A 17500-nucleotide genomic window follows, 5' to 3' on the forward strand; every position below is an offset into this window, starting at 1 on the left:
AGACAATCACAGTGTGCGTACTATCCGAGAGTTATAACAAATTCATTTATTTTATTTAATCAATTACTCCCCCTGAAGACTCTAAAGACTCCAGGACAGGAAGACAAGTCCCAAGGGATTCTATCAATAAACTAGTTGTTCCTTCTCAGACTAAATACATTAAATGGGGGCTGCCTTTGGGGTGAAAACATTAAAACCCTTCCTTACCTTGACCTTATAGAGCATCTGGCTTTTGAAACACTTCCAAGATCCATCAAAATCACAGTGTTGTTTGGACCAATTAACAAATTGTGAGGCTGCAATAGAAAAAAAAATTGGTCAGACCTAAACTTCAATATTTTTCAGAATATCAGTATCCTTTTTTCATAATGAGTTCTGCACCTGTGAACTTCCATTGATGGGTACAAGAATAAATTCAACAAAATAGTCATTATTATTGAATGGTTTGTTACAGAACTTTATTATAGTGTACTGTATAGTGTGCTGCAAAATACATGTAAATGCTTTGTTTACAGTGGAAGTGCACTCAGCCATCAAGCATTAGAACATTTAAAATAATAATTATTTTAAAACACAAAGCCAGATATCTCCAGAAATACACATAACTTGATGCATCACAAAGTTTGTCATTGCTCTTCTTCTCAATTTTAAAATCACTTGCGTCTTGGAATACAACAACAATTAACATTCAACATCACTTGTCAAGTGTCTGCCAAACAATGCTCTGCAAGTAAAGATTAACAGCTGCATTTTCTGACCTAAAAATAATGCAAACCATCACACTTTCTTTATTGTTGAAATAGGTAACCAATTTTTAGACTGAACAAGACACTTAAAGATGAGTATAACAATTGGTTGTGCATCAAATCACATGTATTTCTGGACTAAAGACAACTCACAGGAGGAAACCAGATTACTGTCTTGATCTACCAAGTGCAGTGGGTTAAATTCATGACCACTGGAGGCAATTCCAGTCTGTGACGGGAGCAAGCGCATACCCATGCAAGTCAGACACAAGACCAAGTTGCCAGTGGCGGATCCAGGGGAGGGGCCTGGGGGGCTAGAGTTGCAGCTAGAGGCTTACATGTACTTTTGAACAGTACCGTAAGTTCCAACCCTGTTATATATAAGCACAGTTTCCATGAAGACTACCTCTCGTATGTAATGTGCATGAACATACTGCACTTCTGTTAGAGGTGTACAATTATTTTAACATGAAATCAATATTATTTTGATGCTGCACAAAGACGCATACCTTGACATCTCTGTGTGCCATCGGTGGCTCAAGACTGTGAAATGCAAGTATTGCATCGCAAAGCGACTTGAACATGTGCAAGATATCAAGCTCTGGAATGTGGCGATTTTGACTCATTGTGCGCTCAATCAAGTCTTGAACTGTCCCTTCCTAATTGTTGTAAAAACAAAATAAAATTGCTTTATTCCATTAACTCCTGAACTGCCCTCCATTGATGAGTAAAATGGGTCCATGGGTTAAAGTTCTTAAAAAAAATAGAAAGAAAGCCTGGTGAGAATTTCTTTTCTTGCTCATCGTTTTCTTAAAATGATACCTACAGTACATACATGTATACATACATGTACTGTCTTGGCCTAAAGTCTTTCCTTTTTCTCAAAAAAAAAAACTCTCAACCATTACTAAAAAGAAAAACCTACATGTGTAGCAATTTGTCATAGTTGCATTTCCAGGGAACGGGATGGCTCAAAAGTAAGTAGAACAGTGACATCTTCCAGAATTCCCTTGAAGGAGCTGTGTTGAAGGATTATGTAAGCATTCAACAAAAATTCTTTTACTTTGACAGCACGCAAGAAAAAGAAACCACTAATAGCTTGTTACATACCCAATGTATACCATAACATTATACTCAATCACAAACAAAACAGGGCATTAGTTTGCTCCAATTGTTATGTTTGGCTGTCACTAAGGGATGTTGGCAAGGAATTTTCCCCACCTACAGTACTACCAGTAGGTGTTTCATGCCCACTCACTTTATGACTGACAAACTTAGCTACATGTAACACTCCAAAATCACTGTTTTTCTCCAAATACTTTCTTTAATTTCCCTGCAAACCAATTATTTAGAGAAAGCCCTGATTGTACAGTGTATGTACATGTACTCTGACAGTATGGCAAAGTTTAAGACCAGAATCCTACATGTAAAATAATGCATAAAAAACGTCTTGTTTATTGAGTTTCTTCAAAGAGATACTACAAAGTGTAAATGCAGCTTATTATAATTATGTGCCATAGACGTTGCCTCATCTCCTCCTTACCCTGTAGTAGGTAACAAGCATACGAGCCTCTTTATATGTTCCCTTGGCAACCACGTCAACATCATGTAACGACAAGACACTGGGGTGATCAACTGCTCGATGGGCTTCTACTTCACGCTCAAATGCCTACCAAAACATTTTAACACAGAAAACTCAAGTTGCTTTTTGCTTAAAATTAACTAAAGATAATGGTAATTGAGCTACTAAGTGAGGATAGTCTTCCGAAAAAGGAAGTACATCAGTACATCAGTGGTTTTACTATGTACTGACAGTCAACAAAAAGCATCGGCTAATAATAACTTCACTCAGAAGTCAGTCACTTTTTAACTAAATTAAAGTAATCAAAAACCGATGCTGTCGAGAAACCCAAGACTGAAATTCATTCTGACAATGACAACAATCAGTTTCTTACAGAATGTACTCAAAGAAGCCACCCACTTCAAATTTTATTGAAACTCCTGGTACAATAAATGACATACATGAAAATGAGATACCCTGGTTTGGGGATTCTTTCTTTGTCAGCACCAGCACCAATGTAACATGGCCAATGCAATTTTTCAGCAGACTTATTTCATAAAAAGGTGGTTTGTTAGGAGACAGAAGATGTCGATGTGTAGAAATTTTATTCCCCAAGTCTCGATATCTTATGGCTGTAGTGACAAAATGTCACATGACCAAATGGATTACGAATCTGGCTCCTTCATATTACCCACAACAAAATCAAAAACTTTTCTCATAATAATTAATTATATTCAAAGTCAGATCAACAGTTATGTACATTTAGCCATCATGATGTGAAAACAAAATACAGAATTGTGGATAAAATTAATGTCAAACTGCATAATTTACTGATCTTGTTATATTATTTACAGTTTCAAATCATACAATGTAAGAACAAACTGAAGAGAAAAACATCACTTCTCATCTCCAATACAATAGACCAATTTCGATATAATTATTAAAATTCAATCCAAAACAAAAGGCATCATCTCGAAGCTCTGGGGAATAAACTCATACAAATCCTTATATTTATTCCCCATAGCCTCGAGATGATGTCTTTTGTTTTAGACTGAATTTTAATATATCGAAAGTGGTCTATTAAAAACACAGATTGTTACCTCTTCTTGTTCAGGGAGCTGAAGTCGGATCCGCTTCTAAATAAAATAAAAAAAGACCAAATGGAGATACCATAAAGGTCCTTGTATACATGTGTAAGCCACACCCCCAATGTGGAACCTCGAATTTTGACAAAAAAAATAAAGACAACAAACTTTGAAGTTCCAATGAAGTTCTATTAAGAAACAAACCAAGCACAAGGGCCATACTCGGGAATATTGGCCCGAGGTCGTGACAGTATCAACCAAGTGTGGTAAGGTCTGTACAAAACGACCAAGGGCCAATATTTCCCATGCTTATACGGCTCTGTCTCACAAGGACTGGGAACTACCAAATTCATCAATTTGATTGGCTGAAATTGATATTGACCATGGTCTAGATTTTCCCATCTAAGACTGGCATCTAGAGCGGTAATGTTTTGCAGTGAAAAAGTTGCAAAATTTTCTTCTAGATACCAATATTTACTTATGGAAGTGCCAAAAAGTACGATGAAAAAAAAGGTAGGGAGGACAAACAAACTTTGGCAGAATTAAGTTCAGCTCATTGCCACTCATCGCCGTTTGCAAGCAAAATATCAGCTAGTACAAACCAGTTACATTAAACAAATTAAATTGTTCTAAGACTTGTTTGCCATACACTGTATAATAAACATCTTATTAACGGCTGTATGGGAGTTTCTTGACCTCGGTCTGTACTCATGACCTTGGTCAAGATTCTCCCATATAGACCTCCTGCTTGGTTAATAAGAGCTAAGTACAATCCCATGCAAGTGAGGTTAGTAAGTTGTTATGGCATAAATGTTTCTTTGAGCGATCGGACACTTCTCTGCTTGGTGAATGTTCATAATCTTCATCTTCCATCAGCGAACTTTGAACAGTAACCTTTTTACAAGTAAATTAAATTCCACTTGCTATAATTATATTATGTACTGTTGTGATGAAAAAATTGAATTCCACTCTTTTAAAACTTTTGTGTATACTCGACTTCAGTGAAACACAAAAAGAGAGAGAAAAAATATCGAAGCGTCCATCAATCTTGGAAAAAACTCGTTGGGAAAATGTGACGCGCTAATTTGTCTGTGTGATAAAGATGAATTTCTTCCCACTTTACCCCCTCCCCCCATTCCAATGTTGGTTTTGCATCACATTGTCAACATTGGTTTGGGGGGTGGGGGAAAAGGACCAATATACTTTGTAAGTGCATGTCAAATTGATGCTTAACGCTAGAATTTTTCCCAAGAGTTTTGTCCAAGATTGATGGTAATAGTCTGTACTGTAAAAAACCAGCCAATCACAGCTCTCCATTATTTTGGTCTGAAAATTGCTTGCCATAAAATAATTAGCAATTCATTGAGTAATATATGAAGAATTCTGCAGATCAAGAAGGATGTTATCCACTGAGGCCAAAGGCCGAGGTGGATAACACCCTCTGAGATCTGCAGAATTCTTCATAATTATCCTATGAAAGCCAAATTCAATAATTGCTTTATCATTTATTCAAAATATTTAAAACATTCGTAAAACTGCCGCTAACTCCACTGCAGTTGTAGGATTTCTGATGTATTTCCCCTTGAGGTAAGACTCAAAAATTAAGCAATGTTGTTTCGTCGACTTTTTGGTATTCTCACTGTACATGTCTTTATCATTAATTAACTGGGTAATATTTCTTCACTCAAACTTGTAAACGTACTCGCAGCCATTTCGCTCTTTGTTTTCCTGCTGACCAAAAATTATGCTACCTCGTCCCTAGGTTTTCTTGGTCAATGGTTCAATAATCTGCAGCGGGCTGCACTTTTGACGTCATTTTGACATCATCAGTTCAATAATCTACAGTGGGATGCACTTTTGATGTCATCGCTTCAATATGACAAATTCTTTCCAAATTTGGTCAACAGCAGTGGTTATGGTGAATTATGCGTGTGGCCTTAACCAATCAGAAACTGGGAAATATTTTGAATGAATAATAGTATTTGTTATATAAATAAGACTGTCAACTGTATTTAACCCTAGGGTACACTAATTGGGGACGCTGTCCAGAAGTCAAATCAACTCATATATCATACCGGTAGGTTGGTTTTAAGAAAGGGGAAAACGAGAGTACATGTACTTGGGGAAAAACCTCTCGGTGCAGAGAAGAGAACATAAACTTGACCCACATGTGACGCGTCTGGGAATTGAACGCATGCCATATTGGTGGGAGGCAGACCGTGTTCCCACCACAAACTGCGCCAACCCTGCTCCCTGCATTTCATTGAATAAATTAATCATTAAACATGCTACTTACCAGGGCAAACCATTCCTTTCCACGGTGGACGAGATTAACATAAGAGTAGGCTTCAGAGGAAACAAAAGGCAACAAAAGTAATTATTAAGACGGAGCTAAAAAATGACATATCTAGTAGGCTAGATATATCCACAGTAGAAGACTAGGAGCAAGGACAGCACAGTCAGTTTCCTTTATTTTATTACATGTATGAGTGACTACACTGGAAGCTGAGAAATCGCTTAAATCGCATTAAATCTGAGGAAAATGACAGCACAGAAAGTGGGCAAGTCACCAGGAAAATAAAGCACAGCCTTTTGATTGAGAACTTTTGCGTATAAACATCTTTTTACCCCAGCGAGACTGGGCTGCCATTCGGATACTCAAGTAAAAATTAATAGAAATCGACTTGGTTCTGTGAAATTATTTTAATTTCCACGGGTTCTTCTTCTAAAGTACCAGTAGGAGCCGAAAAACTATAATTTTACCGAGAAATTAACAAAACTAAAGAACTAAGTCTTAATTATCAGAAACGTCTGTAATAATTGTTCCAGAAGGTTTCAGCTCAGATGTACATAACATTCCACTCATTGCAATTTAAAGATCCTTACCTCCTTCTCCAAGATCTTTCACCACTCTATATCTCCTGCCATTAACTGTTACAGATGGTCTGCACAAGGATGAACATTTAAGACCCATAAATAAACAAATTTCCGACCTAATGTTTTCTCTTGAGTTTCCAAAAGGATGATCGTAAGTGATCCTGGCGCCCAGGTTCTCTCCTCTAGATGTTTAAAGAGAAAAAACATAGAGACGCAAGGCGTGCAGGGATGACATTTCTTTAATAGGCGACAGGAAGTCTTGCGTACACCTACAGAACTAAGAAGATGAACATTCCATGAAGAAATAACGTTTTCGCGTTTTTCCAAAGATCTTGGCCCAGTTCTTCAAATCCCGATTAAGTTAACTCTTTGGGTTACATCTGTACCGCGCGTAAAACAAAATGTACAAAATGTACAAAATGCGGCCGTGGATTCTCTTTTAAAACCAGTAAACTCAGTGCTACGGATAAAATAAGATAGCGCATTCCGCAACTTAGCTGATACCTAAGAATAAGAACCAAGTCCATAACTGGTTGTTCTAGGTTTCTTGAGGGACACAATGGAAATTCCGCAAAGATCATTAGAAGAAGACCGGAAGGAAAATCAGGAAAATCAGGAAAATCATTAAACACAGACTTTTATACAGTAATATGAGGAAAGTCTGAATGCGCTTATAAGCATAGTGATGTAGACTTTGACTTTAGTGGTTAGAGGGCAGGTAACCTGCAAATATAAATCTAATCATTATACCGTTTCCTTGACAAGAGATCACGAAAGGCCAGTTTTTTTGCTACGAGGATAACAGCGGAAAGAGCACTACTTTGTCGTGAATTTTCCACCATAAGAACTTGTTCAGAAATCAAGAGTCTACGCTTCAGCCATTTTATGAGGACCAGTCTCGTGCTTCTCAAGTTGCCTTGTTCATGCCCAAAAACAATTCTGGTTAATTCTGCCATTCCATAACAAGGGAGGACTGCTGATTCTCATTTCATAGATTTTTTATAAGTGTCGGGCCACCCAGTCCTACCAGCAAAATACAGCATCGATTGAAGTTTTTAACTTTCAAAACTTTCCCCCTGAATTGTATCGGCAGGTCATGGAATTTGTCCACAGAAAGCCCAGAGAGACAATTTCACTCGTGAATCGCCATGTTAGGCGTCCCAGTCTCACCTCTGTCTCCAGAAGACCAGACACGCACAATTCTTACGTTACGTTTATACCTGCAGAATCAACTGAAATGTCAACAAGATCCTTGTAAAAACCAGCATCATTTATTTTTTTGGTGTGGTACGTATAGGAAAGCCAGAACATAAAGGCATGCGCTGACGGAACGTTTGAACAAGACAGTAAAACGCAGTACCTCCAGACATGGCGCTGAAGCGTCGTACCAAACGAGTCATCCCGGGATTTCGACACGTGCGATCGCTTTTGGACGCAGTTGGCCCTTCGCTGCATTCTGCTACCGACCTCGCCTCCCGGTACGGCATTGAGGGAGAGATATGTCGGCCCCTATAAACCATATGAGACAAATCCCACGCTTACTCACAGCTCCAGACCGCCCTTGTCAATTTTACGTAAGAATTCGATCGTCTAAATATTCAAGGGAAAAGTCATTTTATCTGTCATATGGTAAACACTGGAGTCGCAGATTACAAAGTGCATGTACGCACGCTCCCTGCTGAAGGCAACAGACATAAATGGATAAACTTTTTGTGAGCTGAAGTGGTGAGACCACTCGCCTCTCACCAATCATGTGACCCGGGTTCGACTTCCAGACTTCGCGTGCTTCGAGACGTTTTCTTCGGTACTCCGGTTTTCCCCTCTGCTAAAAAACCAATGTTTGATTTGATCAAAGTTCATATATGCAGACGGTTATGAATATCGACGAGTTCCCTTGTTTTATGTTTTTGTTTGCTGTTTTGGCCTCGACGCTACACAAAACAAACTATATTTGTAAGTATAGCGCGAGGACAACCAATCAAAACTTTTCATTAATTTCTTCGCAACTAAGTTTCGAACCAAAAACAAAAGATTGTGAATGATGACGGTCAATTCAACATGAATTGCGGCAGCACTGTTCTCGCTTTTGTATTTCACAGGGTCTCAAAAACAGCCCGGGCATTGTTTGATGGCACCTATTTTCAACTCAAAACACATCGGTCGGCAAAAAAATGACAACAACAAACTCCACTTCAAAATAAAATTTATTGGTAAAGTTAGGAAAAGGAAGAGTCTAGTTTTGTGCTACCGTTGTGGCAGTGGCAATACACATAACCCATCCACAGGGGGAAAAAAAGATCGTATCAAAGGCTTAGTGAAGGAAGGCAATTGAAGTACGCTTCTTATTAAAGATGTTTTTTTTTACATCTCCCTTTGAGGAAAGCACAATAGTAACTCGCGGAAATAGATAAAAACTAATCATTTCAACGATTTCCCGTGAACACGAGCCTTACAAATGGACGGAAGAGGGACAGTCCTTCTTTCCTCACGCAAGAGAGGTTATCTCTACGCCGGATCGTCACATTTTTCCGAGAGGAGGTCACCCAGTTCCCACCCAGTTTAGTTGCATTTATATTATTTCAAATATTTTTTTCAATTCGATCATTAGCTGCCAGTCGGCTTTCTGCAAATCTTCTCTGAAATACTCCTTCACTGCATCGATGGACTCACGAGTGATCTGTGAAGTTCAAAGAAAGAAAACGAAAATAAACCAAACAAGCTACCCTGGAAAGTTAACTAAGCAATGCACTGAAGGCCGGAGGCAAATTCCCGTGTTATAAACAATCCCTCTCACTTCTTGCCTCTTACCAGACCGATTTTAGCCGAGTACCATTTAAACCAAACCTGCAAAATGAGATTCGTGGTAATTCGCACATATATCAATAGGGCCGTTTATACGAGAGAAAATAAGCCGCGGCTAACTCTGGCCGCGGCTTACGTAAGCCGCGAAAGGAACTATTTATACGAATATAAACTCCCAGGCCAGGATAAGCCGCGGCTTGAGAAAGCCGTGAACGTGGATTTTGTACCGTTTATACGGGGTGTTCGCGGCTTACGTAAGCCGCGGCCAGAGTTAGCCGCGGCTTATTTTCTCTCGTATAAACGGCCCTAATGTGTCACCTGTGTCTCCTTGAACTGCTACTATGACAAAAAACTCAATACTTTTTCTTTCGATTTCAAACCAATGTGAACTAAACACTAAGTGACCCAAGTTTAAAGCCTTGAATTCGAAACGACATGTTTATTTTAACTGGAATGTTCCTATTTAATGGTCCGCCATTACTAACTTTAAAATATTGAGAGAGCTGGGTCAAAGAGAAAATGACGTCGAAGACTCACAACAACAATATTAATTACAGTACACTAAACATTTTTCAGGTTTAAATTTCGTGACTGCTACGTACCGTTAAGGACCGCAATGATCCAAAGAAATCTCAACATGCTTTTTTCACACCTCAAATATACGATATATTATATGCTTTTTCAATGTTCAGAATTTCAATTACACGACAATAACCTCATATGTTTTAACGGGAGAATTGGAACAAACATGCGCTTTAGGCTCCACGGAACACTCTTAACGAGCCTCCATATCACGCTTGCATTTACCTCAATTCCACGCTCGTTCAAAACAGAAACAAGAATTTTTTCGCAACTTTACCTTGCTAACCAGGAGGTCTGTGTGATCAAAATGCCGGCCGTACATTTTTGGAGCTTCCCCGGGTGGAGATTCAATCTTGATGCAAACTTCCATTCCTTTACGAGCTTCGGGGAGAGGTTTGTGGTTTGCTTCAATTCCTGTCACGACGCCGATGTCTACAAACTGAAATAACACCAAAAAGAACTCGTTTTACACATAAAAGTGTTCAATGTCAGGAATCGAGGCCGGAGGTGACTTTGTGAGACAAACTTCACAGGTGAAGGGGAAGGTTAGAGTTTCCAAGTGGCAAAAGTACTCGCTTGTAAATATGGTTCGACTCTCGGACTTGTCTTGTGGGTCGCGTTTATTGGATTGTACTCCGCTCTGAGGTGTCTAATTATCTTTCACGATCTTCACACTGGCCAGCTAAGGCCAGTCCTAAACAAAAGGCATCATCTCGAGGCTCTGGGGAATAAACTCATATAAATCCTTATAGTTATTCCCCACAGCCTCGAGATGATGCCTACTGTTTAGGACTGAATTTTAATATATCGAAAATTGGTCTATTCGATCCAATAAAATTTCTAACCAAGTTCGAAGGCCGCACTGTAAGTTTGGGCCCGCGTTTTTTCCAGCTCAATCATGATTGCGGTGGGTCGGCCATAAGTTGAACTGCAAACACACCAGGGGGCTGTTTCTCGAAAGTCCCGAAACTTTACGGGCCATTTTCGGGTGTCACAATTCCCTTTGTATCTCAAGAACGGAGAGGATTTAATTCGTCAAACGTCACAGTTATTTTTCTTTTTGTTACCTTGAAAACACGTTAAAAGACCGGCTTTCCAAAACAAGCGGTTGGCAATTGCACAGATGGCTTTTCGGGCCCGAAAAGTTTTCGGGACTTTGGAGAAACGGGCCCCAGGGCCCTTTTGCTCAAAGCCCTGGGTTAAAGTGTACTTTGATTCTAGTTTACTTACCAGTGAACAAAGATTTCCCGAAAGATCTCTGCTCTTCAGTTGTGACTTTACACAGAAACACTATCCTCTACCTTTACTATAAAATAACGTTTTCAAAGCACTTTCCGAGGGAGAAGTTGAAAACTCGATTTATTTTTAATCGAGATTTAGCGTTAATCGGCTTTCGAACAACTCATTGGGCCCAATACCCTGGGTGCCAGAGGTTCTATTTTTCTTTCGCGAGGAGCGAGCGGTTAAAACGGAGAGGCGAAAAATTTGACCTCTGGTCGCGGCGGTTTAGAATCTCACTTCCATGAGTTGTGATTATGAACACGGTCGCTGATTGGTTTTTCCGAGTAAAAACAATCTAACATTCAATTTCACTGGTTGAACGGCGATAGTGAACCCCAGTGGTCACAAAACCGGTTTAGACCGCCAGGAGTGCTACGAAAACAAACTGGCAGTGGAAGACTGTGAATTCGAGCGAGTATTTAGAGGTTTGCACAGTACAATACACAGCAAATTCTGGATTTTTGGAGATTTTAGAATTGAAACCTGTTCAGGAATTTCATCAAGCGTGAGGATGTGTTTGTGGTCCTGCCAGCTGGATGCCGCAAATCTTTGATATTTAAACTTGTGCCGAAAGTTTGTTCGTGTTTGCATGATTGTGGATTCATTATCCAAAAGATGCTATCGTAGTCGTTATGTGTCCCTTGAATGATTCGCATATCCTAGAGCTGAAACCGTGAACACTAGAAATATCGTGCCTCGAGTAAGAAACTAGTCACGCGTGAGAAAACTAAACCGCAGCGACCGTCGGTAATTAGTCTGTGGTTTTCATGTCCCTTTTGATTGGTTGCTGCACGATGGCAACTGTCAAAATCAAATGTTCTATTCCCAAAGGACTTGAATTGGGTACAACATTGACATCACTGTAGAAAACCGGTTTGGCAAGATGTCTTATTCCGAATTTGCATGGAAGTGAGATTCTAAACCGCCGTGACCAGGGGCGCTTTCCATCGGGCGGAAATTTCCGGGAATTCCGGTCAGAACCCCAATGGAACACGCCATAATCCGAAAATATTTCCGGTAATTTTTGGGTCACCTCTGGAGGTGATCCAAAAGTGAGAATTTTCGGTACGAACCGGAAATTTGTGTTCCTTTTGGACAAGTTCCTAGTTCCAGATCCCTGGCCGTGTCTGTTTTCCCGCGAATTCGACTATATCGCGTCGGTGGTGAAGAAACATGGCGTATTTTGACAGCACAAGCTTCAAGTGTACAGAATGTGGGCTGGTTTCACAGGATATAGGGCAATTCTTGAACCATCAGTGCGCTTTGTCGACGTTTGGCGGTAAGTTGGAGCCTTGAGCCACATCGTCACGTGATCATTGGGCCCATGACATTTTCGGTACGTTCTACCGGAAATTTCCGACCAATGGAAAGCGCCCCAGAAGTTCGTATTTTTCGCCTCTCCGTTTTAACCGCTACGCTCCTCGCGAAAGAAAAATAGGACCTCTGGCACCCAGGGTATGGGCCCAAGAGACGTAACTTAAAGTACTGTCCCGGAAAAAAAGGTTAGTAACATCTTTATTATATCTCTCGATCTTTGAGTATTTTTTTTTTAAATCAGACTTTAAAATTTAGTCCGTAAGCTGGTCAATCAGTACAAGTAGTATATGAAAAATAGGCCTTGTTAACAATTTGTTATAATATCTAAGTAAACTGTTAAAATACCCTCCCCCATCGCCTACATCTATGGGCCTCTATTTCCAACGAAAAGCTGGCTTTCGTAAAACCAAACCAAATATTTTCGAGGCACTTCCAACGTCACACAGCACAGGATACCAACCTCTTGACTTGGGATTGTAATAGGAGTTCCCTCCTTCACAACGCCAGCCTCCACAGAAACACCAACCACGATAGGGCTACGAGAGTTAAATATATGCTGAGGCATGACACGAAGCTTGCACGGAAACACTGCAATGTGCTTGAATTCTTCCCGCTTCTTCTGCTTGAGTTCCTGATAAAGGATTACGAATTTTATTGAAACGTTAAAAAAAGAAACTCGTTTTTAAGAAATTTACGCAACCACAGCGTCAACTTGACCCTCGTTCCCAGGGTCTCTTCTCTGCCAGGCAGAGAAGAGAGACCCTGGGAACGGTAAACTTGGCTGAATCGAGATACAATGGCGTCGAGACTGACATGTTGATCATTTTCAAGTTCCCTTACAACTTCTTTTTCACCACACGTTTAAGCGAGCGCTCTGAAGTTTTGACAGCTTTCCAAGACAAAAGTTCAATGAAGTCAATCGCCGTCCGGTGGGGTTAGCAGGGAGCTTAAGCACGCCCGTTTTTGAGACGCGGACGGTAACCGGAAGAGAACACTTCGCGTGCCAGGATAGTGTGTATCCCAGATTTTCATACTGATCATTTTTAATGGGGAAAAGATATATAGATATACATGTAAATGTGGTTGTGTGAAGACAAGTTAAAAGAGAAAACAGCTCACTTCCGGTTGCCGTCCGCGTCTCAAAAACGCGTGTGCTTAAGCTCACTTTATCGGGATGGAAGACGTCAAAATTTACGACTTGCTGTGTCACAAATATAGGACCACACATTCTATTTTAACGCTCAAAAATGCTAACTAAGGTACAGATTTGGTATCCTGCTTTACACAAAAAATATTAATGAAAAAGTAAATAAACATTGATACAAATTTTTGGATGAGCAGAAGGACGTTTTCAGAAGTGTCGATCGACAATGAAATATTTTGCCATCAGGAACAACATTTGCGATATGAACCGCGAACATAAAAGGCTACCATGAGCGAAAAACAATTTGGGAAATTTTTGCTACGTTCAATTTTTCTATTGTATTTTTGGGTGCACAAGTAAATTGCAAAATCGAAAGTGTCATCGAATTCAGCGGGCGCCGTGATCAGATTAACTTGCGTGTTTACTGGTGGGAGGCGCGGTGGCCTCATGGTTAGTGACTCCGGATCGAGTGGTCCGGGTTCGGGTCCTGGCAGGGGACATTGTGTTGTGTTCTTGGGCAAGACACTTTACTCTCACGGTGCCTCTCTCCACCCAGGTGTATAAATGGGTACCAGCGTAATGCTGGGGGTAACCCTGCGATGGACTAGCATCCCATCCAGGGGGGAGTATAAAAATACTCCTAGTCGCTTCATGCTACTGAAACCGGAGATAAGCGCCGGCCTGATGAGCCTTCTGGCTCGTAAGCAGAGACTTTACCTTTTTACTCGCGAAACAAAGGATACATCCGTGTCAAAATGATGGCGAGACACCGGGTTTTTGTTTTTGTTAGTTTGGTTTTTTTTCCTTTCAAGGGTTATAAAGTTTGACAAGAAATGTGCGAATCGAACACAAAGAACACAATCACCTAACTCTTTTGAGGTTGACCATTGTTTCTGCAAAGTCAAAAATTTACTCTCCGAGACGATGTTATTTATCACCAAGTAATTCCATCGTTCTGAAAATAGCAGCTGCTTTATTAGTCATCAGCGTCACAAATTCTTGTCGATTTTGGGGCTCATTTTGTTGAAACTTAAGCACGCTTCCAACAGACCTGTTTACTTTAGTGATTTATGCACGCGCTGCGGGCCTATTGGCACCACGGACACTCTTACGCTCCTACGCTCTTACACTCTCACACTCTTACATTCTTACACTCTTCAACCCGGTGACATAGTGTTTAGTGCACTTACAGTGCACTACCACAAAAACGAAAACCACCCTCAGGAAGTCCTCGTTGCTTACCTCTCTATAAGCTGTGAACTTGTCAAACAAGTGATAAATAATATCGGCAGAGAAGATTTTCACTCCTAAACTGTCAGCCAACTCCTGTGCATCCCTCTCTATCCGCACATCAAAGGCCAAGATCACTGCAAATCTGGAAGAGAGTACAAACACAGCTTTAAAAAACAGGGCAACATCTAGCTTAAACTAACCCAATTAAAGGCATTTTGGGGTGTGTAACGAAATTAAGGATTTGCCTACGCCGAAAAAACCCGCCAAATGAAAATAAGTTATTTGCGCTGGCATCGCGATTTATTCTCTCTCGCTAACAACAGGGAGTGATCGGAATGGAAATTCGCTTCATAATCTCAATGAAATGTCAGTCAGACAGGTATTGAGAATGACGATTATAATCAGCTCTTGATATAATACCAAATTCTCGTGACTGCTCAACAAAGAACTCTATGATACTAGTTAGGAGAATGAAAGTTTCGATCGTGCAAATGAAAGGGTTAAAGCCGGAAAAAACGAAGACGGAGCAAACGAGGAGGTTTTCTGCCTACAACATATATAACCTCTCATGACTGCAATCGTTTCACGACCATTCCTAGCAACCCAGGATAAAAAAAACCTGTGAAGAAACTAAGTACTATCCCGGCAAATAATTGGTATAAACGACTTGAACAACTCTGGAGAAAATTGAAGATTATCGTCAGGAGTTTACGTCGTTGTAAGAAAGTGAAAGGCGAAGAACTGTCTTCGCCTTTTTTTTCTCAGTGCTCCCTAATATGCACAAAGGAGACGCCACCAGGATTTTTGTTGAAATCTGAAGTGTTTTACAAACCTTGAATTTCGACGGTCTTTTCACGTTTTATTTTTAAGTCTTTTTTTGCAAAGGAAGACAAGGTAATCTTTTTTAATGTAAACGTTTATGACAAGTTATCGACTTGTTTTCCCCTACGATCAGTAAACCCTAACGCACAACCAACTTCGATTTTTCTCCCTGCCCATTTGTTAGACGCTCTGCAACATTTCACTGTTTACCCTTTGGCGCTCAGTGACACTTAATTTCCCTGCGCCTGCAAGCCATTTGTACAATTAAAGCTTTAACGGGGGTACCTTCACGAAGAGCCTTCGAATGATAACTCAGTTGGGCCTTAAACAGCGGACAAAAAAATGACAGCAACAAAAATAACATACTGTCCGTCATGTTCCAACATGGTGGAGCACTTCATGATGTCCTTCTTGTGAACTGGTCCAATATTAACTCCAGAGTACTAGTAAAACAACAAAACACCTCTTGTGTCATGGACGGAGACCAGAAGTGGACATTTCGCATGCAAGATACTAGCCTCTACCGTATTATTAAACTAACCGTCTCTAACAGTCAAAGACAATCAGCAATACTGAGATATATGATAGTTTCAAGAAAAATAAAATGGAAAACAGCACTACCGGTCTAAGAGACGAAATCATAAGCACCAGCGCGATAAGAACATTCGCGTCTGTTGTTCTAACAAAAGTCAACTGAGACGGCGCGGAAAAGAACTCGCTGACGGGAAATGCAAGACTTTGAAATGGCAGAGGCCGAAAACGAAATGCAAATCATTAAGGCCACGATCAAAACGACCTGCTACTGCCGTGCCGAACTCAATTTATCGTTCTTCGCGTGTCAGTAACACGACGTTTGAAACCAAGTTGCGCCATTGAAGTGCAGCAGGACAAGGTCTGTCGGGCTACATGACGATAACCGTATTATACGATAATAAAATCACTTAATCTGACGTCGGTAATTCTGCCAGCTCAGAAACTGGTAGCGACAAAAGCTGACACTGAGTACAGGAAACGGAGGAAAGTCGAAACAGACGTTGAAGTCCATCAGGAGGATGGAATCCGGTTCTTTAAAAGTCCCACAAACAGAGCACCAACCAGGGACGCCACGCAGATATTGCAGAGACGCTTAATTTTTTTAATATCAAAGTTACAACTCACAGGAATTTTCGATGTACGCAGGAATTCCAGCAGAGCCTCCAGTGATCCCAAAGTAGAAGCTTGTACATAAACTCCTCGGTCAGACAGCTTAATCGACATCAGAGTGTCGTTCAGTATGTTGGACACTTCTTCCTGTTTTGAGAAAGAACAAAGAGCCTTTCAGTATACGGCCAGTTTGCTCAAGTTAACGAACACACTGAGATTCTCCAAAAGCAATTAAAACGAGTTAAAATACATTCTAAGCCTAGCCATATGTTTTATTGAATTTTGAATAGAGTCCTAGACTCGAACACGACAACTAGAAGTTCGCCGACTGGGAAAAGACGTAAAATACATTTGTTAAATTTGAGGACGCCCGGCAAGGGTTGCCTCTCAGTGTGTTTCTTTGCATATGTAGGAATGTTGTTGTCAGTTTGCTGAGTGTGTGGAATTTGTTACTTAAATAATTTTGGGGAAATGCCGAGTGATTATGTTCATTTTTCTTAGTAAGTATTTAACGTTTAATGAATTCATTTCCAGTTATTTTCATATCCTTTGGTAAATTTAGAATACATAACATTTCTCCTATATATTTGAACTGCGAAAATTGAAATACATGAGAGTTCATCACAGTAAAAAAAGTTGCGAGGAAAGCCTGAAAAACTCCAGGCTTGAATTGGATTCGAACTTATGACCAAGCAATTACGCTACACTGCATCCATTACCCTGTTGCAAGAAATTACTGCAACTATTAATGACACAATTCAGTGCAAAACAGATGCATGTGTCGTTTACCTTCGATTCTCTTTTTAACGTTTAACTTAGTTCACTCTGTAATGATCTGTGTTTGTTTATCGTCTCTTCGCCGAGGCAGGATTTAACTTACAAGTACCTCGGTGGCACGCGACCACTA

General features: G+C 40.2%; 2 protein-coding genes across 3 annotated transcripts in view; both read right to left on the bottom strand.

The window, feature by feature from the left end:
- LOC138015707 (serine/threonine-protein kinase 16-like) overlaps positions 1–6428 on the bottom strand; it is an 18471-nt gene extending 12043 nt beyond the window's left edge. The window contains exons 1-6 of the mRNA XM_068862816.1: positions 6279–6428; positions 5689–5738; positions 3408–3443; positions 2290–2415; positions 1256–1405; positions 208–296 (exon numbers count right to left, since the gene is read on the bottom strand). Of these exons, the coding sequence (XP_068718917.1) occupies positions 208–296; positions 1256–1405; positions 2290–2415; positions 3408–3443; positions 5689–5738; positions 6279–6366 (539 nt within the window). The 5' untranslated portion in view covers positions 6367–6428. The remainder of the gene's footprint in view (positions 1–207; positions 297–1255; positions 1406–2289; positions 2416–3407; positions 3444–5688; positions 5739–6278) is intronic.
- A 2027-nt stretch (positions 6429–8455) lies between these two features.
- The window catches only part of LOC138015709 (eukaryotic translation initiation factor 5B-like), a 33440-nt gene continuing 24395 nt past the window's right edge, over positions 8456–17500 (bottom strand). For both annotated transcript variants that reach the window (XM_068862819.1, XM_068862818.1), the window contains exons 20-25: positions 16609–16740; positions 15817–15893; positions 14638–14770; positions 12712–12882; positions 9931–10092; positions 8456–8946 (exon numbers count right to left, since the gene is read on the bottom strand). In XM_068862819.1, the coding sequence (XP_068718920.1) occupies positions 8839–8946; positions 9931–10092; positions 12712–12882; positions 14638–14770; positions 15817–15893; positions 16609–16740 (783 nt within the window). In that variant the 3' untranslated portion in view covers positions 8456–8838. The remainder of the gene's footprint in view (positions 8947–9930; positions 10093–12711; positions 12883–14637; positions 14771–15816; positions 15894–16608; positions 16741–17500) is intronic.

The sequence above is a fragment of the Montipora capricornis genome, chromosome 9 (genome assembly GCF_036669925.1).
Source record: "Montipora capricornis isolate CH-2021 chromosome 9, ASM3666992v2, whole genome shotgun sequence".
NCBI lineage: Eukaryota > Metazoa > Cnidaria > Anthozoa > Scleractinia > Acroporidae > Montipora > Montipora capricornis.